At 49.3% G+C, this 26,060-nt stretch overlaps 1 protein-coding gene across 4 annotated transcripts; it reads right to left on the bottom strand.

The window, feature by feature from the left end:
• Positions 1-545: 545 nt before the first annotated feature.
• Positions 546-25,113, bottom strand: TRIM56 (tripartite motif containing 56). Of its 4 annotated transcripts, none has more exons than XM_043521516.1 (2): positions 24,957-25,113; positions 546-8,631 (listed from the first exon to the last, which is right to left on the bottom strand). In XM_043521516.1, exons 1-2 carry the CDS (start codon positions 24,974-24,976, stop codon positions 6,555-6,557), a joined length of 2,097 nt encoding a protein of 698 aa, XP_043377451.1. In that variant the 5' UTR covers positions 24,977-25,113; the 3' UTR covers positions 546-6,554. The 4 variants fall into 4 exon arrangements, with proteins under 4 accessions (XP_043377451.1, XP_043377453.1, XP_037762701.1 ...); XM_043521518.1 differs by lacking the exon at positions 24,957-25,113 and adding an exon at positions 22,048-22,068; XM_037906773.2 differs by lacking the exon at positions 24,957-25,113 and adding an exon at positions 10,210-10,361.
• Between the last annotated feature and the right edge of the window lie 947 nt (positions 25,114-26,060).

Below are 26,060 nucleotides of genomic sequence, written 5' to 3'. Positions count from 1 at the left end.
GGCAAAGTAAGCACTTGACTGTTGTCTGCCTCAGAGTGAGCACAGTGACTACTCAAGGCAACTTACAAGTCACTTAGCAAACGCCTCCTTAATGGCCACTAATACTCTGTTAGTGTTCCCAGAGGAAGCAGGAAGCAAGCGGAGGCTCTGCTGGCCAGAGAAAAGGGCTGTGCTACTCAAATCCCTTTCCATGTAACTTAGGTGTATGAGGCTTGGGAATGCTAAGGCATAGCAGGGGGATCCAGTGCTAAAAAATTAATTCTTTTAGTATATGAAGTGCAGAATTTTGACTGTCTCAGCTGCTTCCTGGAATGAATTCTGGATGTGCTGCTTCTGAGATAGCTCCTGACCGCTCTCCTTGTTCCTCCTATGTTCCAAGAGAAGCAATATCATGTTTTAACCTGCTAGGCAAAAGACAGCCTCTAGGACCCCAAAACATCCCCATATGCCTCCTGATTATTTAGCTTGAGGAGTTAGGCACAGGACTGAATATGCTGATAAGTGGCTTGAGACGTACAGGCAGTAAATTTTACCACACCTCTACATTATCTTCAAAACAATCTTTAATTTTAAACATCTGTCATTTTTTAATTAGCAGATATAGCCCAAATGCCCCTTAAAAGAAAAATATAAATTCAGAAATAAAGACCTAGGAATTCATTTTAAAAATATAAAAACATGAAAAAGCAAATCTGGAATTCAGTCTCCTTATTACATTAAAAGCAGGCACAAACCATACTATAAAAAAAAAATCTAAACGTAGGCCCTAGGGAAGCAGGCAGGGCGTCAGAGAGTTACTATTCAACAAGTTTCAATGCCTGACAGTTTATATGTTTAATTTGTCCAGACTTGGACCCCTGAATGGAAAAGACAGGCTAACCCTACATGCTAGCCTGGCTGCTCTGGCATGCAAGAGGGGAGGGATGTAGTCACCCATGGGTCTGAACGCTGCTCCCTCGAAGAGCTCAGTGATGCCCTGCCACCTCATCTTTTGTGTGAAAGTGATTTGATTATTGTAACCCCAAGACCTATAATTTGGACCCCACATAAATGGTGAGGTTTGACTTTTAGACCAGTTCTGTCTTTCCGGGGCATGGGAAGCAGTGCACCTGCTGCTCTCCCTAGTTATGCTATCTCCAGCAACACCACCTCTCCGGAGGAGAGGGAGCTCAGCCATTAATAATAGTCCCTGGTTTTCTAGATGTGGTGTTTTATGTTGGCTTCACTCTGGCAAAACAGGCTACGATCTCACATACTGAGATGCAAAGGCCATTTTTCCACTCAATTCTAAGAAACAGAGACCTGTTCCTTGGGGGAGAAGGGTGATAGAAGGTAAATCTCATCTGTGCATGGAGCATTTCTTGTTCAAAAGTTCCAGAACTGTAGGTCTCCCCTGCTAGCTCCTCCCGGCACTCAGCTGCAGCTCCCGTTCTCAATCTGAAAAGGAGTACTTGTGGCACCTTAGAGACTAACCAATTTATTTGAGCATAAGCTTTCATGAGCTACAAGAGCTGTAGCTCACGAAAGCTTATGCTCAAATAAATTGGTTAGTCTCTAAGGTGCCACAAGTACTCCTTTTCTTTTTGCGAATACAGACTAACACGGCTGTTACTCTGAAACCGTTCTCAATCTGTTACTCTGCCTGGATAACTGAGGAGGGACTAGCTCTCCCCCTCCTGTAGCTACTGGCAGGGTGGTTGAATCCAGCTACTACTGAGAGAGAGAGAGAGAGAGAGAATTAATACAAAACAAAGACAAACCTCAAAGAGGCCGTTTGTCTCCTGCCTGGAACTACTGCATAAAAAGGCAGCGGCCCAGGTAGGGAAACCATAAGCAGGACCATCTGAATCTGCCACCAACAGGGCAAGGAGTGGCCAGTAAGACTGTTTTGGGTGCACTCCCTCCTGCAGCACGTCTCATCATCCCCTCCTCCCTTTCTTCATCAGGCAATCTGGTCGCCATCCCTTAGCTCCAGGGGATGTCAGGAATTCTACATGGAAGAGAGAACAGAATCTCCCCCCCAGGAAGAAATTCCCTCTTGGACTAGGGAGTTCTTGAATTTGGTGCAAAAAGTGCCTTTACCTCAGCGGTCACCAACCTGTAAGCCCCAGGCAACAGCAGCAGAGTCCCCTTATAGTATCCACTCTCAAAAGAGCAAATATAACAGATGCCTGACAGCAGAAGAGGTTTGCAGGAATCCTCATCTGACTCGGTGGAGGTGGCGATTGAGAACCTAAGGAGTAAAATTGTAAAAAGGGGGAAAGGGTTCAAGAAACTACCTCAGACACAAGAGAAAACTGGCCGATTCTTCTGGGGATAGTAGTTCTTCATTCATCATGAGAGCTGACGGTTCTGGACACAAGGTTCTCATACATGGAAAGAAAAAGCTTAATAAAAAAATTGTTTGTGGCTGTTCTTCATTGTCATTTATTTTAATCATAATCTTGACAGACATCAAAAAAAGAAAAAGAAGGCTGGAAAATCTGTTCAATCCAAGCCTGAGAGAGAAACGAAGAAGTCAAGAGGAAAGTCAGGATCTTCTTCACAGGAGGAAGGTGAACTCTCTCTCTCTCTCACACAGAGCCTGAATTGCAGGATGAAACAAAGCAAGAGGATCTTTTTCCAATCACTTGAGAACACATTACGAATGGTGATTAGATACCTGGGTATCCTGTCAGATGAGCCCATTAGAAAAGATTCTGGGGAGGAGGAAGAAAAATAGACATAGAAATTACAAAAAAATATTTTCCAGCTGGTTCAAAATCTGAACTACACATTCCCTTTCATGACTTTTTGGAAAAGTGATTAAGGCTGAATGGGAAACACCAGCAAAATCTAATGGATTGTCCAGGCATGCCAAAAAATTCTACAATGTGCACCACAGCAAAGGAGATTTGGTCTCTCATCCCAAAATGGACAAAGCAGATTCAGCACTAGTCAAAGACACTACCATCCAACAGAAAGGGGCTTTTTCCCAAAAGAACCCGACTGCAGAATAGAAATATCCCTGTGTAATAATATGTCTGAGGCTTCATCTTCCTCTCTGAGGGTTTCTGCTGGGACAACATGTTTTGCAAGAGCAGTGCTAGCCTGGACTGACAAATTTGGCAGCTAGATGGCCACAAAAGGCTAAGAAATCATGATTAGGTTTGGACTTAAAGAAAAACTCAATGGCTTCAACCTTCACTGTCGATGCAACCAGGGATACTTTGATGTTTTCAGCGCATGCCATGGCCTCCAATGTGGTGACCAGACAGCACCTCTGGTTATGAGCTTGGAAGCACTATATACAAGCCAAAGTCATATTAACAGCTTTGAAATATTTAGGAAGTTGGTTATTTGGGAAGCCATTAGACAGAGTGCTGGTGGAAATCTCAGATAAATCAAAAAAGAACTCTCCCAACTCCAACTCCAGAAAAATGGACAATCGTCCTTATTACAGGTCTGCATATCCTTTTTGTGGCTACTCCTATAGGAACGAAAGAAACTATAGCAAAGGCAAATGGAACAAGTCCAAGCCTGGAAAGGGGAGAGACCATTCTTCCTGCCATGCAAATTTCAACACTGGAAGCAATGCCTGAATACAATCAAGAGAGTTCAGATGAGCAACACCTATGGGGGGAAACTATTAAAATTCAAGGACCAATGGCCTCTCTTCACATTGGACAGATGGGTCCTGAATGTGGTTCAACATGGGTACATCACTGAATTTTCAAAGATTCCAAATCATCGTTTTCTCCCTTCTCCAGCATCAGCAAGAGGCAAAATATGCTAAAGGCCACAGATCAGCTTCTGCAATTCCATGTAATAGAGAGAGTTCCTGAGGCAGAGATGTTCTCTGGCCACTACTTAATCTTGTTTCTGATACCCAAAAGATCTGAGGAGGACAGAGTGGTGTTGGTCTTAAAACACCTGAACAAGTTCATAAGAAAGACCAGACTTAAGATGGAGACTTTGAATTCCATAGCAGTGGCCATCTGCCAAGGGAATTACTTTATATCAATTGATTTGAAGACTTATCTTCATGTGCCAATCCACTGGAAGCACAAGAGATTTCTGTGATTCGCTCATGGGACCAACGATTTTCCATACAAAGCACTGCCTTTCAGACTGTCATCTTCACGAGTGTTCATAAAAGTCCTCATTGTTCTGGTGGCTTTTCTCAGGCAAAAGGGGACACAGGAATAGTCTTTCCTGGATGACATTCTAGGCAGAGCCCTGTCCAAGGAGGGGTCCACTCGGGCAACTTAGCCAATGACCGGACATTGAAACAACATGGATTTATTGTCAATCGCTGGAAGAGTGATCTTTAACCATCTCAGCACCTCGTCCATCTTGGAATGTCGACAGAAAGATTTTGTGGGCTGTGTGTGTCTTTCAGCCAAAACACAGGGCAAGATCAGATCAGCAATTACTCTCATGAGGAGGTGCCTGAGGACATCAGAACACTCATTAGAATGCCCACAAAGAATGATCAGGTCCTGCACAAGGATAGTTCCTTGGGCAAGAATGCATATGAGGCTTCTCGAGTTTCCTGTTGTCCCTTCCCTGCCATTTGCTGATTTTTTCCATTCTGAGCTTTTTCCAATTCCAATATATCTTTTTTGGGATGGGGCGACCACATCTGCACACAATATTCAAGATGTGGGCGTACCATGGATTTATATAGAGGCAACATGATATTTTCTGTCCTATTATCTATGCCTGTCTTAATTATTCCCAGCATTTTGTTTGCTTTTTTGACTGCCGCTGCACATTGAGTGGATGTTTTCAGAGACCTATCCACAATGACTCCAAGAGCTCTTTCTTGAGTGGTAACAGCTAATTTAGACCCCATCATTTTATATGTATAGTTGGGATTATGCTTTCCAATGTGCATTCCTTTGCATTTATCAACATTAAATTTCATCTGCCATTTTGTTGTCCAGTCATCCAGTTTTGAGAGATCCTTTTGTAGTTCTTTGCAGTCTGCCTTGGTCTTAACTATCTTTAGTAATTGTGTGTCATTTTGTATGTACACACATGAATACTAATGTGTGTGTGTGCATGAGAAAATGCATGTCTACATGACAGTGCACATGGCTAGGTCCCTGAGAATCCGTGTAAGAGAGCACATTTGCCAGCAAGTGTTTAAACAAAGCCCAAAGACAAATGCCTGAATAGCTCCCACAGAGCTGCTCTGTAAGAGCCTGAACATTTCTTGCCAACACAGTGAAAGAAACTAGTGAATGTACTCTCACATCCTGTCCTGCACACAGGGAAAGGCTCCAGCAAACATCCCTTATGTTCAGGTCACTGTGACGACTCAGTGCCAGAGTCATGCCCTTTAGTGAGGCCTGCCACACTCATAATTTCACCAGGCTTTATTAAAGCGAAACAAGAAGAAAAATTGGAAAACAGTTCATAAGGGAAAGCATGAGGCTCTATTAATTATCCAAATACATAAAAGTGTTAATGCTCAAACAGAAATGATTGTTTTACACTAACAGTAGGATGAGCTGGAATGCAATAGGAAGCTTTAGTCTGTATCCCTAAATATAAACAAAAGCTGAGACCTGCTCAAGCACTGACTGCTCTTCCTGGATTCAACAGGCTAAACAGAAAAGGAATGTAAGAGGCTGCATCACCCATTGAACTGAGCCGACTGCCACCTCTTTCCCAATGGATGCACTAACCAGTCCTTGGCTGCAGCAATGCTGGGTGCTTTCTGCTTGGGATCTTTAGATACAGTTCTAGCCGTTTTTACCTTTTCACACTTGTGGGACTGGATGCTTCCAATGCTCAGACCAGGTTCCCACAGCTTCTGGCAGGTGTCAGGTTCCTTTGTGATGTTTGGTCATCCTGCTCAAGGAGGACTATGACTCGGGGGGATAGGAGGGAGAGAAATTCAGTGGCTGGCTGGGCTAAGATGGCAAAGGGGATGCTGAGAAATAGAAGGAGGTCATTTTTCTGAACACTCCCTTAATCTGGGACACACTCCAGAACAGCTAAAGTGAAAGTCAGAGTTCTATCAGTTCACAGCTCTAATGGAGAGGTAAGGTGGGCAGGGGAAGAGATGTTACTTTAACATGAAACAGTTCAAAAGGCACCTGTCATCTATCAATGCCAACTACCAAATGCACATTAAGCAAAGGCATTTCCTTTCTGCCATTTCCTTAGAGCTGGCCATTATTCCCAGCTCTCCAGCTGTTCACCTCAGGCACTGATAGCACGGACTATAACATTGCAGTATCCCCTGCAGAAGCTGTCAGGTGAGCTGGGAGAGCGTAGAAAGTTTTAGCAATATGGATCTCATCTCAGTTAGTGAAATAATATTTCTACCTCCAGCTCCCCTGGGCTCCGAGTATTTTCAAAACACTTGGAGCACAAAGATTCCTGCCCAGACATATCTGCTCCACTGACACCCAGAGTCAGGGCTAAAGCTCTGTAACGCATCTGGAGGTGATAGTACTAGTGGGATTACTCTGGCGCACTATTAACATAAAGGTTTGGGACCTGAGGTTACAGAACCAGCTACTTTGGGGCACTCAGCCCACATTCTCCAAGGGTGTGAACTAGAAACAATAAATGTGGACGTAACCATCCTCTTGCACCAGAACAAGGCGCCCGCCGTCGTCCACAGCAAGGACACGGGGTCTCTTCAGCCGACTTTGGTTGCTCAACACTACCTCCCCTGTCTCACCGTCTGGTGAAAATTTAATCACCTTCAACTGATCGACCACAAAAATGTTACTAGACACGTCCACGCATACACTGAACGGCTTTGTCAGCAGCGAGTGTGAGGTCTTCAGCACATTGAGGATCAGCCCAGACTTCTCAATGATGACAATCTGCTTCTTGATGAAGTCTGAAACAATGAATTCCTCCCAGTCATTGACAGCAATGAAAAGGAACTTCCCCCCATGGTAATCTGTGGGTGCCACCCTGCCCACGCAGTGTCCTGAAGGGCTGTAAAGGGAGATGGAGCAGAGTGTGCCTTCACTCACTGCAATATAGGAGTCCTCATAGGAGGTGATGGCATAGGAAGACTCGGATCCCCTTAGCAGCAACTTGCGCAGAAACTTGCCCTCAAGGGTCAGGAAGAAGAGGAAGGAATCTGAAGAGCAAGCTAGGACGTCTCCACAGAGCGAAATGCCACAGAAGACGCCATCTGAGTCTGGCAGAGGTATTGATTGCTGAAAGTGCCCACTAGCGCTGTACTGCTTTATCTCATCATTCTCCTGATCTAACAGGAGAATGCCACCAGCATGAGGCAGAACAGCAATCCCTGTGATATTGGGCTTTGCTTGGGACCAGCACTGGTCTACCTCAAAAGTGCACACGCGCTTAGGCCTTTTACTGCGCCTACTGCAACAAGAGGGGTTCTTGTCGGGAGTGTCAGGGGCACTCTCTTCAGAGCTTGGACAGGAGTCTTCTTGGTCTTCTGAGTCCAAGGGCAAGTCTGGGTCATCCTCAGACTCCTCACTGGGGGAAGCAGATGCCTCGCTATCTGGCTCAAAAACAGTTTCCATGTCTCCTTCAGGTTGTTCCCTGGGAAACACTAGACTGAAGAGTGCTGCCTCTGACAGCATTTCCGGCTGATCCCAGGCTATGGCCAATTCAGGGATTTGGCTCTCTAGTTTCCGTGGGATATATGTCTGGAGCTCCTGAATCCGATTCCTTATCATGCCCTCCAAGTGTAAGATCTCATAGTCCTTTCCCACATAGAGGACCCTTTGAGAGAACTCTCTGGTGCTGATTGCTTTATCTTTTTGGCTCTGGAGCTCCTCTTTCACCAAGCGACAACCTTCCATTTGCTGAGTTAGAAAAGCAGACAGCTCACCCAGAACGGCTTCCTTCTGGGCCAGGAGGTAGGAGATAATGTCATCCACGTATTTGGTGATCCTCTCCTTTATGTTCTCTCCTGATGTTTTCAACTTATCTATTGTCTCCTCCACAGCTTTTTCCTGCTCAGAGATGCATGTTATCGTTCCTGCCAGGCTGTCAATTAGCTGCTCAACAGAAGGCCTTTCCCTCTGCACAGCATTTGCCATAGAGACCACCTTGTGCTGGAAATGGTCTAGCATACGGCAGTCCCTGCAGATGGGAGCACTGCAGGTGTCACAGAAGAATCGCAGAGCTTCCTGCTGGTGGTCCTGGCAGCACAGCTCCTGCAGCAGCCTCATCTCAGCATCATATTCCCCAGCTAGAAACTCCTCAAGCTTCACCACCTTATGATGAAGAGTAAGACGGGAGCAGCAATGGCCCTGAGTGCAGGACTGGCACAAGAAATCCTTGCAGTCTAGGCAACGGGCAGTGGCAGTCAAGATCTTCTGGGCATCTGAGCAGACTGTGCAGGCCAAATCCCTGTTGTGTTTAATCTGGAATAACTCCAGGAGGCTGTTGATGAAGAAGTTGGTTTTCAGATTTGAGGCACCTCCTGGGACATCTGTTTGCAGCCGGCACTCAGGACACTGGAGGGCTCCATCCCTCACTAGTGGTTCCAGGCAATGCTGGCAGTAACTGTGCAGACATGGAAGGATCTTTGGCACTGTGTAGAGATCATAGCAGATTTTACAGGTCAGGAAATCCTCCCTGATTAATTCTTGTAAGGACATGAAGGTTAGAGCCATTGTCCCATCCAAACAAGGCCTGGAAACAAAACAAAGAGAAGAATCAAAATGCACGCATCTTATTTCTACACCCATCATCTGAGTGACAGCCCTGCTGAAGGCTGCAATTCCAAGAAAAAGACAGGCTGAAACATGGGAGGAACAAAGGGAAAGAGAGAAGCAGATGGGTGGGCAAGAGGAGAGGGAGATGGGATCACCATCTGGCCTGTATCATATTTCTGTCCTTGTGTATGCTTCTGTTTAGCTGGATGTGTATCTTTAGTGAGCACCTGTGGAAATTTTTGCTTCCTGACACTAAGCAGAAATGTTTGAATCTATTCACCCTGGGGACATAGGCAAGAAAGAGTTGAGCATCCAGGAATTTTATTCCCAAAATTATTAAAATGTATAGTCTAGACAGACACAAGGAATGGCAGGTGAGAGAACTAGGCTAATTTAAGGAAGGAGCTATCTGGGATCTGAGTTGGATCAGCTGATAGACTGAAGTTCTCTAGGACTCTGACCCAAATTACTTACTGAAGGAACTCATGTTTTTTATGAATTTTAGAACATACCACAGAGATTAGGCTATTACAAATTCTAACAAACCAATTATGGACAAAACAATGGAATTATCATATTAAGGCTAGAAATAAGGTTCATTAGCAGCAACACTGGCATTAAATCATCAGTTTAATCAAACCATCAAATTAACACGGCAAATAATCACCTAATGACAAGTTTCAGAGTAACAACCGTGTTAGTCTGTATTCACAAAAAGAAAAGGAGGACTTGTGGCACCTTAGAGACTAACCAATTTATTTGAGCATAAGCTTTCGTGAGCTACAGCTCACTTCATCGGTGGTGAATGCATCCCATGAAGTGAGCTGTAGCTCACAAAAGCTTATGCTCAAATAAATTGGTTAGTCTCTAAGGTGCCACAAGTCCTCCTTTTCTTTTTGCAATCACCTAAAGCTTTCCTCCCAGAACTTCACAGTAAAATAGTGGTTTCTGGCACTTAATGCTTTTTGCCAGTGGACGTAAACTAAAACTGGGTCCCCCTCTGATGAAGACACTTTTCTCTAGGTAAGTGAAGACCCAAACAGATTATTCTTCAAAATCAGGAGTGAATCCTGTCTTGGTGTATCATAGATATCTGGGACAACTTAAAAGACACCCGTCTTGGGACCAGGGTCACCCGCCCCAGGCAGAGAGCCGGGGGCGGGCCGGACCGGGTCACCTGCCCCAGGCAGAGACCCCGGGGGGGGGGGCAGGATCCGGAGGGGGGGGGACCAGGGTCACCCGCCCCAGGCAGAGACCGGGGGGGGCAGGAACCGGAGGAGGGGCCAGGGTCACCCGCCCCAGGCAGAGAGCCGGGGGGGGCAGGAACCGGAGGGGGGGGCCAGGGTCACCCGCCCCAGGCAGAGACCGGGGGGGAGTGGGGGGGCCAGCAGGGTCTCCCGCCCCAGGCAGAGACCCGAGGGGGGGGACCAGGTCTCCCGCCCCAGGCAGAGTCGGGGGGCGGCGCGAGGGGGGGGGCGCCGCACACGGCAGGTTTCAGGCTCTGGCCCGAGCCGAGCCGAGCCGAGCCAGGCCGCCACGTTCCCGCCCGACTCACCCGCCGCCGGCCCAGCCGCGCCGCCCTGGCCGCTACCGGGACAGGCCCATTTCCGCCCCGAGCTGCGCGGGCCCCAGCGCCCTTCCGGGAGCCGCCCGCCCGAGCCTCGCGCCGGCAAGGGCGGGGCAGCGGGGCGTGGGGGGCGGACGGGGGGGGGCGGCGGGTGAGGGGTGGGGAGGTCTGGGGGGAGGGAGGAAGGGCAGCGGGTGAGGGGTGGGGTGGACTGGGGGGGGAGGGAGGAAGGGCAGCGGGTGAGGGGTGGGGAGGACTGGGGGAGGGAGGGCAGCGGGTGAGGGGTGGGGCGGACTGGGGGGAGGGAGGGCAGCGGGTGAGGGGTGGGGTGGACTGGGGGGGAGGGAGGAAGGGCAGCGGGTGAGGGGTGGGGAGGACTGGGGGAGGGAGGGCAGCGGGTGAGGGGTGGGGTGGACTGGGGGGGAGGGAGGAAGGACAGCGGGTGAGGGGTGGGGAGGACTGGGGGAGGGAGGAAGGGCAGCGGGTGAGGGGTGGGGAGGACTGGGGGAGGGAGGGCAGCGGGTGAGGGGTGGGGCGGACTGGGGGGAGGGAGGACAGCGGGTGAGGGGTGGGGAGGACTGGGGGAGGGAGGAAGGGCAGCGGGTGAGGGGTGGGGAGGACTGGGGGAGGGAGGACAGCGGGTGAGGGGTGGGGTGGACTGGGGGAGGGAGGAAGGGCAGCGGGTGAGGGGTGGGGAGGACTGGGGGAGGGAGGAAGGGCAGCGGGTGAGGTGTGGGGAGGACTGGGGGAGGGAGGACAGCGGGTGAGGGGTTGGGAGGACTGGGGGGAGGGAGGAAGGGCAGCGGGTGAGGGGTGGGGTGGACTGGAGGGAGGGAGGGAGGGCAGCGGGTGAGGGGTGGGGTGGACTGGGGAGGGAGGGAGGGCAGCGGGTGAGGGGTGGGGCGGACTGGGGGGAGGGAGGAAGGGCAGCGGGTGAGGGGTGGGGAGGACTGGGGGAGGGAGGACAGCCGGTGAGGGGTGGGGAGGACTGGGGTGAGGGAGGGAGGGAGGGCAGCGGGTGAGGGGTGGGGTGGACTGGGGGGGAGGGAGGAAGGGCAGCGGGTGAGGGGTGGGGTGGACTGGGGGGGAGGGAGGGAGGAAGGGCAGCGGGTGAGGGGTGGGGAGGACTGGGGGAGGGAGGACAGCGGGTGAGGGGTGGGGAGGACTGGGGGGAGGGAGGGCAGCGGGTGAGGGGTGGGGTGGACTGGGGAGGGAGGGAGGGAGGGAGGGAGGGCAGCGGGTGAGGGGTGGGGTGGACTGGGGGAGGGAGGAAGGGCAGCGGGTGAGGGGTGGGGAGGACTGGGGGGAGGGAGGAAGGGCAGCGGGTGAGGGGTGGGGAGGACTGGGGGGAGGGAGGAAGGGCAGCGGGTGAGGGGTGGGGAGGACTGGGGGGAGGGAGGAAGGGCAGCGGGTGAGGGGTGGGGTGGACTGGGGGTGAGGGAGGAAGGGCAGCGGGTGAGGGGTGGGGTGGACTGGGGGTGAGGGAGGAAGGGCAGCGGGTGAGGGGTGGGGTGGACTGGGGGGGAGGGAGGAAGGGCAGCGGGTGAGGGGTGGGGTGGACTGGGGGGGAGGGAGGAAGGGCAGCGGGTGAGGGGTGGGGTGGACTGGGGGGGAGGGAGGAAGGGCAGCGGGTGAGGGGTGGGGTGGACTGGGGGGGGAGGGAGGAAGGGCAGCGGGTGAGGGGTGGGGTGGACTGGGGGGGAGGGAGGAAGGGCAGCGGGTGAGGGGTGGGGTGGACTGGGGGGGAGGGAGGAAGGGCAGCGGGTGAGGGGTGGGGAGGACTGGGGGGAGGGAGGAAGGGCAGCGGGTGAGGGGTGGGGAGGACTGGGGGGAGGGAGGAAGGGCAGCGGGTGAGGGGTGGGGAGGACTGGGGGTGAGGGAGGAAGGGCAGCGGGTGAGGGGTGGGGTGGACTGGGGGGGGAGGGAGGAAGGGCAGCGGGTGAGGGGTGGGGAGGACTGGGGGAGGGAGGGCAGCGGGTGAGGGGTGGGGCGGACTGGGGTGAGGGAGGAAGGGCAGCGGGTGAGGGATGGGGTGGACTGGGGGTGAGGGAGGAAGGGCAGCGGGTGAGGGATGGGGTGGACTGGGGGGGAGGGAGGACAGCGGGTGAGGGGTGGGGCGGACTGGGGGAGGGAGGGCAGCGGAGGGCAACCTAGTGACCGCTATACTTTCCTACATGCCTCTAGCTTCCATCCAGGACACATAACATGACCCATTATCTACAGCCAAGTCCTAAGATACAACCGCATTTGCTCCAATCCCTAAGACAGAGACAAACACCTGCAAGTTCTTTATCAAGCGTTCTTAAAACTACAGTAGCCACCTAGGGAAGTGAGGAAACAGATTGACAGAGCGAGACGGGTACCCAAAAGTCACCTACTACAGGACAGGCCCAACAAGGAAAAGAAGAGAAGACCACTGGCTATCACATACAGCCCCCAGCTAAAATGTCTCCAGAACATCATGAGTGATCTACAACCTTTCCTGGAAAATGATCCCTCACTCTCACAGATCTTGGGAGACAGGCCAGTCGTCGCTTACAGACAGCCCCCCAACCTGAAGCAAATACTCACCAGCAACTACATACCTCACCACAGAAACACTAACCTGGGAATCAATCCCTGTAATAAACCCCATTGCCAACTCTGTGCCCCTATCTACTCTAGCAACACCATCAGAGGACCTAACCACATCAGCCACACCATCAGGGGCTCATTCACCTGCACATCTACTAATGTAGATATATGCCATCATGTGCTAGATATGTGCCAGCAATGCCCCTTTGCCATGTACATTGGCCAAACCAATGTACCCCAGACAGTCTCTACGTAAAAGAATAAATGGACTCAAATCAGAAATCAGGAGTGGTAACATACAAAAGCCTGTAGGAGAACACTTCAATCTCCCTGGACATTCTATAACAGATTTAAAAGTAGCCATCCTTCAACAAAAAAGCTTCAAAAACAGACTTCAAAGAGAAACTGCAGAGCTACAATTCATTTGCAAACTTTAACACCATTAATTTGGGCTTGAATAGGGACTGGGAGTGGCTGGCTTACTACAAAAGCAATTTCCCCTCTCTTGGTATTGACTCTTCCTCATCAATTATTGGGAGTGGACCACATCTATCCTGACTGAATTGGCCTGGTCAATATTGGTTCTCCACTTGTGAGGCACCTCCCTTCTCTTCATGTGCCAGTATATTTATGCCTATATCTGTAATTTTCACTCCATGTATCTGAAGAAGTGGGGGGGGGGGGGTTATCCACAAAAGCTTATGCTCAAATAAATCTGTTAGTGTTTAAGGTGCCACCGGACTCCTTGTTGTTTTTGTGGATACAGACTTACATGGCTACCCTTTTGAAGCTGTGGATGTGATCCAGAGGGATTTTCAAGCCAGCAAACTCACCAGTACTGCTAGGAACCTGCTATATGGACTTTGAAGTCTTGGTATGTATGTAACTGCTTTACCATTAACATCTCTCTTCTTGTTCTTCCTTTTTACTTTATAATTGGCTGGTATTTTGGGTAAGATCCAAACCTATACTGACCTGGTAATGTGGCTGACCCTTCTGAGGTCAGAAGAACATTTTGCATATGTGAGCAGAGTTTAAAATAACTTCTCACTGTACTGGACCTAGGTGCTGACTGGGGGTCAGAGACTGGAATGCAGTAAAGGGGGCTGTGTGATTTCTTTTTTTCCTTCTTGATAATCAGTGTGGGGGATCAGAAGCACAGTTTGTGACTAGTTGAGAGGTTTAACTTCAGTGTTACCCACCAGTCTTGGGAGTATCTGCTCTCCCTTTTGCAGCCTGTCCTGACCTTGGCATTACCAATGAGGGCTGCCCCAGGCACCACGGGTCACGGACCTAACCTAGGGAAAACTGTTGGACAAATAAGGGACTCTAACCAATAACCTCTCTCTGAAATGGGACTTTGATACATTTTGATTAGGATTGTTTTGCAGTTTAAGTTTCAAAATGCTCTATTTTGTTTTGGATTTTTTTTCTGTGTATTTTAATCAATAATTCTCCAAATTTTGCCATTAATTTTCTAGTGTGTTTGCCATGGAACTAAGGCCTGGTCTACACTTTAAAATTTATACCAGCAAAGCTATGTCAATTAAGGGTGTGGAGGTTTTATGGGTATAAGCCAAGTGTTACATACACTTATACCCTCATAAAAGTGGTTTTCCAGTGTAGCTTATTCTATTCAGGGAACTTGTATAAGCTATATTGACAGAAGCACTTCTATGCCAGTAAAGTCTTCATCTACACTAGTAGCAGTTGCTAGTATCGCTATACCAGTGCGAAAAAAAACTTTTCTAGCATAGACAAGTCCTAAGCAAGCCACATTCTCTGTACTCAAAACACCAAACCATATTGTACAGTGATGGGTCATGTTAACACCTTTGACTCTGAGCCCATTTATTCCATCAGAATTAACACATCTCCCGTCAAACACAATTCACGTGATTCTAGGAGCTGGGACTTTAAAGAAAACACCAAATATCGTGAGTCATGATAAAATCAGGATAGTTGGCACCAATGCTTTCCCAGCAGTTAATTATGTTGGAACAAGCCAGACTGGGAAGGCAATTTTAAGAGTAGAAACAGACTCACTTTGAATCCCAGCCCTGTAATTCTCTTTCTGAAGGAATCATGCTAAGGGGAGATGGCAGGCTAGAGATGATGTCAGGATCGCAGGGCTGTGGGAAGAGGGGATTCCAGCTGGGGATAGTTAGAAATCCCTAATGGTGTCCCTAACCCCCTAAAATGTGGCTACTTTCTTGGTGCTATCCATCCTGGAATCAGCTGATTTTTTCCCCAAAGGATTAAAAGTTTCAGAACCCTTTGTTTTAAGGAGTAGTGTATTAACCCCAGTGTTTTGGCCCAGTTCTAATTCTGGGACTTCCATCCTGTTCCATGAATCTGTTTGATTATTTAATATTTGCACATAGCATTCTACAGAGGAAACAAAGACATAAGGAGTGTAACCCCCAAGGAGATTACATAGATTCCTGGGACCCTGTCTGCTGGCAGCTCAGGGAGAGGCATACTGTCCCTGGCAGGGAGAGGGAGCCAAGGCAGACTCATAGTCTGCCCAACAACCAATAGGCCCTCCCAGGGAGTTGAGAAAAGGGGAGAAGCCATGTTGGAGCGAGTGTAGAGCCAGTCAGGAAAAGGGCAGGACTGGCTGTGTGGGGAGCTGGTGAGTCCCAGGCCAGGATGCAGGGCTCCCCCTGAGAATAGGCTTCTAGGGACCTGATAGCAGATCCCTCCGCTGGGTTTTTCCTTCCCCACTGATGATTCCCAATTTGTAGAGTTTGCTGGGAAACTTCCCCAGCCAGGCTGAGTTCTCCCTCCAGCTCCCTAGGTGAGAACAGTCACCATATGGTCAACTTTGCTCTGTGTGCTAGTCCAGGGCTGCTGCCTGCGGAGTGTGTGTCTGGAGGCTGCGCTAGGAGGCTACAGTTTGGATGTTAGTGTAGTTGTGTAACCTACTACACCAGGAGCCCTGCACCCCTTGTGGTGAGGGGAAATCCTGGGACCGACACAGCCTGACTCCTGCCTGAAAAGGATCCCTGCCAGCAGAGAGCAGCCCATCTACAGTGACTGAGGAGTCCAGAGTCATCTTCGAACCTGAGGATCATTCATGTAGTTTGTGAGTGCACATCTTTTAGTTAGTCAGGTAATTTGTTTTGGGGTCCCCCTACCCCCTGAACTGGGTCCTCAAGCCAGGGAGTAAGGGTTTGAGGATTTTATAACCTGCTGCATATTACACCTGTGGAGGGATTTACCACCTTCTCCCACTTGTGAGTCCTTTGGGCTGTCAGCCACCCTGCTCAACCCAGTCAGCCACCCTGCTAAACCACTGTAAAGAAGAATTTTGTGGTTATAGGTCATCAAGGGCCGCAACAAAGTACGTGTAGTAGTGGGACACTAATTTTACATTTGATACATCAAGTCATGGGTATTGTGACGGGGCAAGGCCAGATGGCTATAGAAAAGTAGTGGGAGATAGATATATTAGCTCCAGGCTAAACAAATCCCTGGAACCAGGATAAGTGAAATGGTAGCTGCTCCAGGTCAATTAAGACACCTGGGGCCAATTAAGAACTTTCCAGAAGGCAGGGAGAATGCTAGGTTGATTGGGACACCTGAAGCCAATCAGGGGCTGGCTGAAACTAGTTAAAAGCCTCCCAGTTAGCCAGGAAACGTGGGACCCGTGGAGGCAAGGACAGAGCTTTGTCACAGTATTTTCAGAGTGGGCACCAGTGACCCTAAAAATAGTGTTTTACCCTGTTGTGTTGTATTTGTATCCTGTTTAATATAATTATTGTGTTGAATATATTGTATGTATTTGTGTTATTTCTTGGACGTTTCCAACTATCTGGCAAGTAAGTGGGGATTACCCTGTAGTTAGAATTTTCTGCCCAAGCTGCCCTGGTGACCCTGCCAGAAAGGAGCGAGGGGGGTGGAGGCACAGCCAAATAATTTCATAGGAAAAAAGAAAGAAGATACACCCTGCTAGGTGGGTGGCAGGATCCAAAAGAACCCAGATCTGTAAGCAGATTGGCATTAAAGGAGGTAACCAGGTGGAGAGGGGGTGCTACAAGAGTTTATGCTGTTCCACATGTATCACACCTGGTAACACTGGCAGGGAAGAAGGGTTTTTTCACAAAATAAAGAGAGGAAGCTGCTTGTCTTCACCCTGCACACACAGTTTAAAAAAAAATGTGTATTTTATTAGGTTGACACATGCTTGTGCAGTTTCTACTAGGCCAAGGATTCTCCTTTGCCTCCTGTTCTCTTAAACAGATGGCTGTATTTCACCCTTGATGGAGCATCCCCACAGATTCAGCCTGTAAAGCTGGGACCCCTCAGGAGGATAATAGGCACGAGGATAACATCACTGTGTGTTAGAGATATCATCAATCTGGTTTCAGGACTCAGCAGCCAGTTCCCACTGCAAGAGCTGGGCCTTGTAACCAGGAGGGCAGCCAATCAAAAGGAATAAACCCAAACAAGGTCCAGCTCTGAAGTGGAAGGAGCCATGAGAGTGACCTGTGAGACATGCTGTGCAGCCACACACAGTCAGGTTAAACAACAGAGCCCGTTTGGCACCACAGCCAGACAGCTTCCCATATGCTCCTCTTATAACTCTCCCTGGCTTTTCCCCTCCTATGGCCTCTGAGCTCTCATATGAGCTAGGATCGGAAAGCAGGCTTGATACACAGGTTAGTGGCTTTGTCATGTTGATGGGCGGTACCTCCCTCTCCAGAGCAGAGTCACTGGAGGCTGCAGAGAGACAGGATCTCATGGGGAATGTTCTAGCCTTTGTCTTCTCTGTGCAATTTCACCAGACTCAGGAGTGTCTGTGCTGGTGTGTGTCCGTCTCAATGCTGGTCTTCTGGAGCTCTGGCTCAGGCTGGCGTGCATGAGGCTGGTGCTGAGGGTTGGGGGTCTCTTCATGGCCTCATGCTAGGAGCAAAGGCTGCACCAGGCTGGCTTTCACTTTTTGCTTTATGGCATTTCAAATACTGAAGCAAAGATGTACAGATGAGTAAAGAGCAGTTTGTTTTCAGTGCCAAGACAGACCTCCCTGCACTTTGGGTTATACTGTTCCCTAGTGTAACACCATTGAAGTTGCTGCTGTTAAACCAGGGATAAAATTGGAACCTAATAGCTTCCCAGAAAGCTCTGCTCCCATAAACTCCTCTCCCATGCTGACCCGTTCCTCATCACACCCTTCTCTCATGTCACTTCTCAGCTCCTTTTTTCATGTTGGCCCCACCCCCCAAGTTAAACAGTGGAAGCTAAAACAAGAATAGTGATGACTCAGTGGAGAAGGAAGGCTAGGAATGGAGGTGGAGGTCCTGGGCTGCTGAGGGTTGAAATGACAGGCCAGGAGTTGAATGCCCTGGCCCCAGAAGATGAAGAGGGACAGCTGGGAGGGGAGCATGGGTGAAGTCCCAGCCTCAGAGGGAGAAATGTGGCTCCAATTCGTCTTCTTCCTTCAGCTGTTCACTTGGCTGGATGTAGTTATCTTCAATGAAGCCATCATCATCCTCCAGTTGCAGCCCAGCAGCACTAGGCATGGATTGGTTCTCCCCCCAGGCAACCCCCCTCTCAACATGGCTGCCTCCCATCGAGCTGGTGTCAGGCAGTGGCTGGTGGCGGTAGCTGGCAAAGTTCATATGGAATAATTTGCACTTTGCAGCTAGTGCAATCAGGATGGAGATGGCAACAGCTGATACAAGGAAGCCCACCAAGTATGGCCAGCTGTTCCCTCCCTTCCCTGCAGGCGAGGTAGTGGTTGCTGCAGTGGTGATTGCTGCAGAGGAAAGAGAGATGGAGTAGTTCAGGGAATCCCCATGTCTCACCAGTATCTTCCTGATGGGTGAGGGATTGCCAGGCCCTACTACCATAGACATAGGGTGAATACTTGGGCTGTTGCTCCATAAGCCACAGTGGTGCTGCTTAATGGTGCCTATTAGAATGGTAGCATTTTACACCCACTTCACATTCTCTTTGCATGGGTGCAAATGATTGCAGGGTGAATTGGGCCCAGTGTGTTCAGAACTGAAGTTGCCTGCTGTTGAAATTTTCAGCCTAACAGAAAACACCATTAAAGCAGGTACAGCTCTGTATGAAAGGAAATTGAGGGTTTAATTATTAAAGGGGAACAAGGGAGTTTATGTATTAGTGAATTTGGAAGAGTTACTAATAGTTAACACCCTCAAACACTTTTTCTGAGATAATTTGGGTTGGTGACACACAATCCCATGTCTGGGAGACAATTTACCAAGGCTTTGTCTAAGTTAGGATTTAAAGGTATGTTATCTGGCTCCATCTAATTAAAACCTTAAACTTTAGTCAAGACAAAGCAAATTGTTCTTTAGCAAGTGCAAGCAGCACAAGTTAAAGTCTCAGCGGAGCAAGTGTTACAGTACAATTTGCTTTGTCTTTAGCTTTGAAGGTTTTAATTAGATGGATCCAGATAATCTAACACATCTTTAAATCCTAATTTTGGCTATGTCTTCACTGTTAAAAATAATAAATAAGTGAGGTCAGTCACAGGCAAGGGTATAGCTTAGCTGCCTTGTGGTAAATACTACAGTGCCTTGTTTCCACTAGGATTTTAAGGTGGGATGGTTAATGTGCCTAAGTTAACACTTTTTTTGGGTGGGGATGGGCAGTGAAGATAAAGCCTAACAAAATTGGGAATGAGCAACATGGGATGGATCACTTGATGATTCCCTGTTCTGTTCATTCCCTCTGGGGCACCTAGCACTGGCCACTGTCAGAAGACAGGTTTCAGAGTAGCAGCCGTGTTGGTCTGTATCCGCAAAAAGAAAAGGAGGACTTGTGGCACCTTAGAGACTAACACATTTATTTGAGCATAAGCTTTCGTGAGCTACAGCTCACTTCATCGGATGCATTCAGTGGAAAATACAGTGGGGAGATTTATATACACAGAGAACATGAAACAATGGGTGTTACCATACACACTGTAACAAGAGTGATCAGGTAAGGTGAGCTATTACCAGCAGGAGAGCGGGGGTTGGGGGGGGGGGGAAGACACCTTTTGTAGTGATGATCAAGGTGGGCCATTTCCAGCAGCTGATCTCTCCCCCCCCCCTCAGATGTTCTTGTCAACTACTGGAAATGGCCCACGTTGATTATCTCGTTACAGTGTGTATGGTAACACCTATTGTTTCATGTTCTCTGTGTATATAAATCTCCCCACTGTATTTTCCACTGAATGCATCCGATGAAGTGAGCTGTAGCTCACGAAAGCTTATGCTCAGATAAATTTGTTAGTCTCTAAGGTGCCACAAGTCCTCATTTTCTTTTTATCAGAAGACAGGATACTGGGCTAGATGGACCTTTGGCCTGACTCAGTAGAGCCATTCTTATGCTCTTGTGTTCTTATAATTTGAATGTAAAGTGCCAGGATTTGTGTAAATGGAATAATCCTGAGAAAAACAAAAGGGTGGTTCTCCACTCTGTTGAATGGAATATAGGAATTTGCAAATGTTTTGTCTAGGAAATGGTGTGATGAGGAAGGAGTAATGTTTTGTTTCATTTCATTAAATACTGAGAAGCTGTTAAATGGCAGCTGTTCATTGGAATAAGTGGTATAAACTGCCACAGCTTTGCTAATGTAAAAGGTTTCTCTCAAGTGCTAACACTGGGTAAATTCTGACCTTTTTGAAGAATTTTCTTCTAAAACCCTAGAAAGGGATAATCTGCAGCTCAGCATAAGGTCTTGGGGGAGGGATAGTTACCCTGCTCAGATGGAAAGAGATCATTCAGATTTCATAAGTCTCCCACTAACTAGCCTCTGGGCTCCTGTATTGTATTGGTTCCTATCATGTAGTATCTGAGTCTCTAATAGCTTTGATGAGGTTAACTTATTTTGTTCTGTAAAATTACCTGGTGCTTTATCTGACAACGAAGAGTTTCTTAAATGCAGCCACCAGGGGCTTTTCCTGTGGCCACAACATCCTCCTGGGCGGTGATGGGGAGGGCACAGAACATCAGCCCCTCTCCCTCCCTCCCTGTTGCTCCTGGATGCCCTGCCCTGCACCGCCTCTGGAGACAGGTGGGGCACAATACTGCAGGAGAAAGGTGTGTTCTCGACCCACCATGGGTGGAGGGGCAATGGGGTTTGGGTGGCTGTGCAGCAGGCTCCACCGGCAGGACTTTGGGAGCCTGGCTGTGGGGCTTCAGGAGCAGACCCTGGCTCCAGCCCCACACTCTGGCCTCTAACCACCAGGGGCTTGGGTGGTTGTGCAGCAGGCACCAACCTCTGGCTCTGCAGCAGCGGTGCTTACCCGCCCCCCCCCCCCCCCCCCCGCCATTGCCCTGGGTCCCAGCTGCCTCCCCCTCCAATCCCCCCCCCTCCAGCCTTTTATTTGTCCTGGTGGTTGCTGAGAAAAGTGATATGAAAAACATGTCACTTTTCACTGCATACTTAGTAGGTAGCTGGGAGGCTGTGATAAGTGATATTAACAAACATACAAATATCACTTTTCACAGCGTTATTTTTAATTATTGAGTCTGCAATAAAAAAAACCCTACATAAATAGATTACAATGATTTGGACATGTATGTGTGCATATTTATTTGTTTTTCCTAAGGTTAATTAAGTATTTTAGGAAAAAGTGTCAATGTGGCCACCAGCAAGAGTTGGTGGCTGCACTCTGACAACAAAAAATTTTGTTGTGAAGACCCCTGCTCTAAGAGTATGTCTGTACTGCAATTAGACACTCATGGCTGGCCTGTGCCAGCTGACTTGGGCTCAGGCCAAGGAGCTGTTTAATTGTGATGCAGATGTTCCAGCTCAGGCTGCAGCCTAAGTTCTGGGACCATTGCAGGGTCTTAGTGCCCAGTCTCCAGCCCAAGCCCAACATCTACACCAGAACTGAACAGCCCCTTAGCCCGAGCCAGTTGACACCAGCCACCTGTGGGTTTTTACTTACAGTGCAGACATACCTGATATGACTGTTACAGCCCTTGTCCCCAGCCAGGACAGCACACACTCACTCTGACAAGGTCCAGAGCAAAGATCAGGCAGCCTCTCCAGCTACTGATGCTGCCAGGAATGTTCGTTACAGTGAAGAGGAATCCAAACCTAGCAGAACAGAGTGAACCAAAATCTCACGATGGGTTAGGTAGGAGGCAGAGCAGGAATTCAGACCTCAGATACTGGATCAGTGGGGTATATACTTCGGGAATATGCCACTGATAGGAAAACTGATTAAATAGGGAGCTACAGCGTTCACATGGGACCAGAGTTCCTGTAGCCGCACAACTTACTGTCATTTCTCTGCACTGTGGCCAGCAGTTTTCTTCTGACTGAAAGCGGAGTCTGAGGAAACCACTGTTTCCTCCTGCAGCCCAGATCCTGAAAGTTCAGGGTCTTGACCTCCTGGCCCTGGAGTTCTGGTGGGGAGGCACAGAGTACTTGCACAGCTAGGAGACAAAACCTGACTCAGTTGCAGGAGGACGGGCTCCACCTTCCCACCCATCCTGCCATCCCCATTTTGGAGGGAGGTCTTTACCCTTGCTCCTTATTATATAAAGAGCAGAAGTGAGTGCCCCAGCTAATGCCCACCCACTTAGCCTGTTCTCAGCCTCTAGTGAAACCTAATGGAAGAAACAAGGGAAGAAATCACTAAATATGGAGCCATCAGCAACAAACAAAATTAGGGGGAGGAGTTGCTGTGAGTGTGAGCTGCCTGTTACCTGTAAAGCACCAAATACATTTAGGGTTGGTCTCTACTACAGATAAGGTTGCCAACTTCCTATTGACACAAACCTGAACACCCTTGCCCTGCCCCGCCCCTTCTCTGAGTTCCCACCCCCGGCTCACACCATTGCCACCTCTCTTTGTTCACCAGGCTGGCTCGGGGTTGGGATGCAAGAGGGGGTGAGGGTTCTGGGGTGCAGGAGGGGACTCCAGGCTGGGGCATGGAGCCAAGGGGTTCGGCGTATGGGAGGGGGCTCCAGGCTGAGGCAGCGGGTTGGGATGTGAGAGGGGGTACAGCCTCTGGGCTGGGGGGTGTGGATTCCAGGGTGGGGCCAGAAATGAGAGGTTCAGGGTGCAGGAGGGGGCTCTGGGCTGAGGGTTGGGGTGTAGGGGGGGTGAGGGCTCTGGCAGGTGCAGGCTCTGATGTGGGGCTGGGGAGGAGGGATTTGGGGTTTAGGAGGGGGCTCCAAGCTGGGGTGAGGGGTTTGGAGTGTGGGAGGGAGCTCTGGGCTAGGGCAGGGGGTTGGGATCCAGGGTGTGTGTGTGAGGGCTCTGGCTGGGGATGCTGACTCAGATGGGGCTGGGAATGTGGGGCTTGAGGTGTAGGAGGGTGCTCTGGGCTGGGACCGAGGGGTTCAGAGGGTGGGAGGGGGATCAGGGCTGGGGCAGGGGGTTGGGATGTTGGAGGTCAGTAGTGCAGGCTCCAGGCAGTGCTTGCTTCAAGCAGCTCTTGAAAGCAGTGGCATGTCCCCACCTCTGGCTCCTACGCGGAGGCATGGCCTGGTGGCTCTGCGCACTGCCCCCTCCTCAGATGCCATCCCCGCAGCTCCCATTGACTGTCGTTCCCTGCCAATGGGAGCTGCAGAGTCGGCTCTTGAGCAGTGTGCAGAGCCCCCTGGCTGCCCCTACATGTAGGAGCCGGAGGAGGGACATGCCGCTGCTTCTGGGAGCCGCACGGTGCCATGGCAGGCAGGGACCCTGCCTTAGCCCTGCTGTACCACCAACCAGACTTTTAACAACCCGGTCAGCAGTGCTGACCGGAGTTGCCAGGGTCCCTTTTTGATCAGGTGCTCCGGTCGAAAACCAGACTCCTGGCAACCCTAACTACAGAGTTAGGTTGACATAAGGCAGCTTAAGTTGACCAAGCTCTGTAAGCATCTACACTACAATGTAGCTCCCACCAATGTAAGTCGCCCACTATATCGCCTTAATAACTCCAACTCTGCAACAGGCGTAGCACTTAAGTTGAGGTAGATAGGGCGATGCAGTGTCAGTGTAGACACTGAGTTACTTACATTGCTTTTTGGCTGTCAGCCCTGTGTGGGGCTCACAGCCAGAGCCCCCCGCTGCCCAGCACTGACAGCCTCGGCTGCAAGCCTTGAGGTGGGAGCTTGGGCTGTGAGCCCCGGGCAGCGAGGGGGGAGTGGGGTCTGGCTGTGAGCCCCCCACACTGCCCCACTTAAGTCAGTGCAAGCACTCCTGGTGAGGATGCGCACCATCAGCAGAAGGAGGGTAGCATGGACATGAAAAACCACAGCATGCATCCAATGAAGTGGGTATTTATCCACGAAAGCTTATGCTCCAATACGTCTATTAGTCTATAAGGTGCCACAGGACTCTTTGCCGCTTTTACAGATCCAGACTAACACGGCTACCCCTCTGATACATGAAAAACCACAGTAATTACTGTGGTGGCTGCATGTTGACCTAACATAGATCAACTTAATTTGTAGTGTAGACAAGGTCTCACATTGTGATAGAAATGTCAACAGTTAAAGGGACACCATCACCGTGAAATCTAGTCCATTTCAAAAACTGGGCTCTGAGGTTTGAGGTCCTGCTCCCACTGAAGTGGATAATAGGAACTGTTGAGTGGTTAGCACTTTTGAAATCTGGCCATTTATTCAGGTGCCTAAATATAGATTAGGAGGTGAATTTTAGGTGCCCAGTTTTCAAAATCTTAGCCAAACTGAAAAAAAGCCTTTTCTCTAATGCATGATTCTAGGAATCTTGGGCATTACTTGTAACCACAGGTTTCAGAGTGACAGCCGTGTTAGTCTGTATTCGCAAAAAGAAAAGGAGTACTTGTGGCACCTTAGAGACTAACCAATTTATTTGAGCATAAGCTTTCGTGAGCTACAGCTCACTTCATCGGATGCCAAATAAAGCTTATGCTCAAATAAATTGGTTAGTCTCTAAGGTGCCACAAGTACTCCTTTTCTACTTGTAACCACAGTACATAAAAACTTTCAGAGTGATTTTTTAAGTTGATGTCCCTTAAAAAAGGATTAGAGAAACCCTAGAAAATAGTCTGCTGGAAATAACCTGCATTAATCAGAAGAGATGGAATAAAAGGGACCAAATAGGTTTTCTACATCTGTTACTCCTGTAATCCTTATCTGAACCCTTCCAGGGCATTTGCCCTTCAGTCCCTCCTCTTTACCCATGGTAGCCCTGCCCTCAGTCCTTCCCTCACCTCGTCTTTGTTGTTGCCATTGCTGGAAAGGATACATGGAGCAATTACAGACCCAGGGGTTCCCCTGAAGCAGGACCTGTTGGGTTCTTTCCATCAGCTGCAGGACTAGTGCATCCACAGAGAGCAGATCATTGTTCCGCAGATCCAGGTGGACAAGGGCTCTGAAGGCAAGGAACGCAGGCAGCCTCAGAATCTGAAGCTTATTGTTTTTCAGGAGCAGCGTGTCCAGGTTTCTCAAGCCCTGGAAAGCTTCTGGGTGAAGGTGGGAGATGTTACAGCTGCTCAGGTCCAGCAGATGAAGTGCCCAGAGGTTAGAGAAGACTGCTGGATAGAGCGTGGGAATGATGTTGTGGGAGAGATTTAGGGCATCCAGAGAAGGGAAGTGTATCAAGAAAGTCCCACTTCTGGGCATTGCCAAGGAGTTGAAGGAAAGGTCCAAGCTGGTGATGTTTCCAGGAAGGGAATCTGGAGTGTGTAGAAGGCTCATTCCACTGCAGTCAGCCCATCCCTGAGAAAATATTGTCATCTGTATGAGAGGTTCTGCATCCCTGGTAGGATTCTCCAGTGAGACTCTCAAAAATTTCAAACATAATTCATTACTTTAATTGTTTGTTGCAGAGTTTGAGAGAAAAACAGAGAAAATTTTAGGAACATAGGAGCTAGCAGAGCAGATCACACCAATGGTTATTTTAGTCCAATATCCAGTCTCTGACACAGGCCAGTACAATTAGATAAAGACCAGCATAGATTGGGTCACTGTGGGTCTGTAATCACAGCACAGCACAATTTACAGAGTGAGATGAACATGAGAAGAAAGGGGTGGTGGAGGAAGAAGCCCAGATACTGTAGATGGGGTACGATGGGTAAAGTTGCTGGACATCCACTTCAGTGGTATTTATCATTCAGGATCATTTCCAAACCTGTGACCATCTAGCACTGGAATGTGTGTCCCCGTCTTCCTCCCCTTGAATTCCCAGACTCTGCCTCTGTCCAGTGTGTTCTTAATTCATTCAAGGGTCTCCAGCTTCCTGAGAAGTGGACTGTACTACTTGATTGCTTGGACCATGTTGGGCATGGGGTGTTACACTTCTAGTTCCCAGAGTG

Source organism: Chelonia mydas, chromosome 8, assembly GCF_015237465.2.
Source record: "Chelonia mydas isolate rCheMyd1 chromosome 8, rCheMyd1.pri.v2, whole genome shotgun sequence".
NCBI lineage: Eukaryota > Metazoa > Chordata > Testudines > Cheloniidae > Chelonia > Chelonia mydas.
Note: the sequence above shows the minus strand (reverse complement) of the source record. Positions and strands in the feature narration are given on the sequence as shown.

Bases quoted from the DNA above. Each gene is read 5' to 3' on its own strand.
- TRIM56 (XM_043521516.1), bottom strand. From the start codon at position 24,976: ATGGCAACAACAAAGACGAG. The intron at 8,632-24,956 runs GTGAGGGAAGGA...TTTTGTTTCCAG, and splicing joins ATGGCAACAACAAAGACGAG to GCCTTGTTTGGATGGGACAA.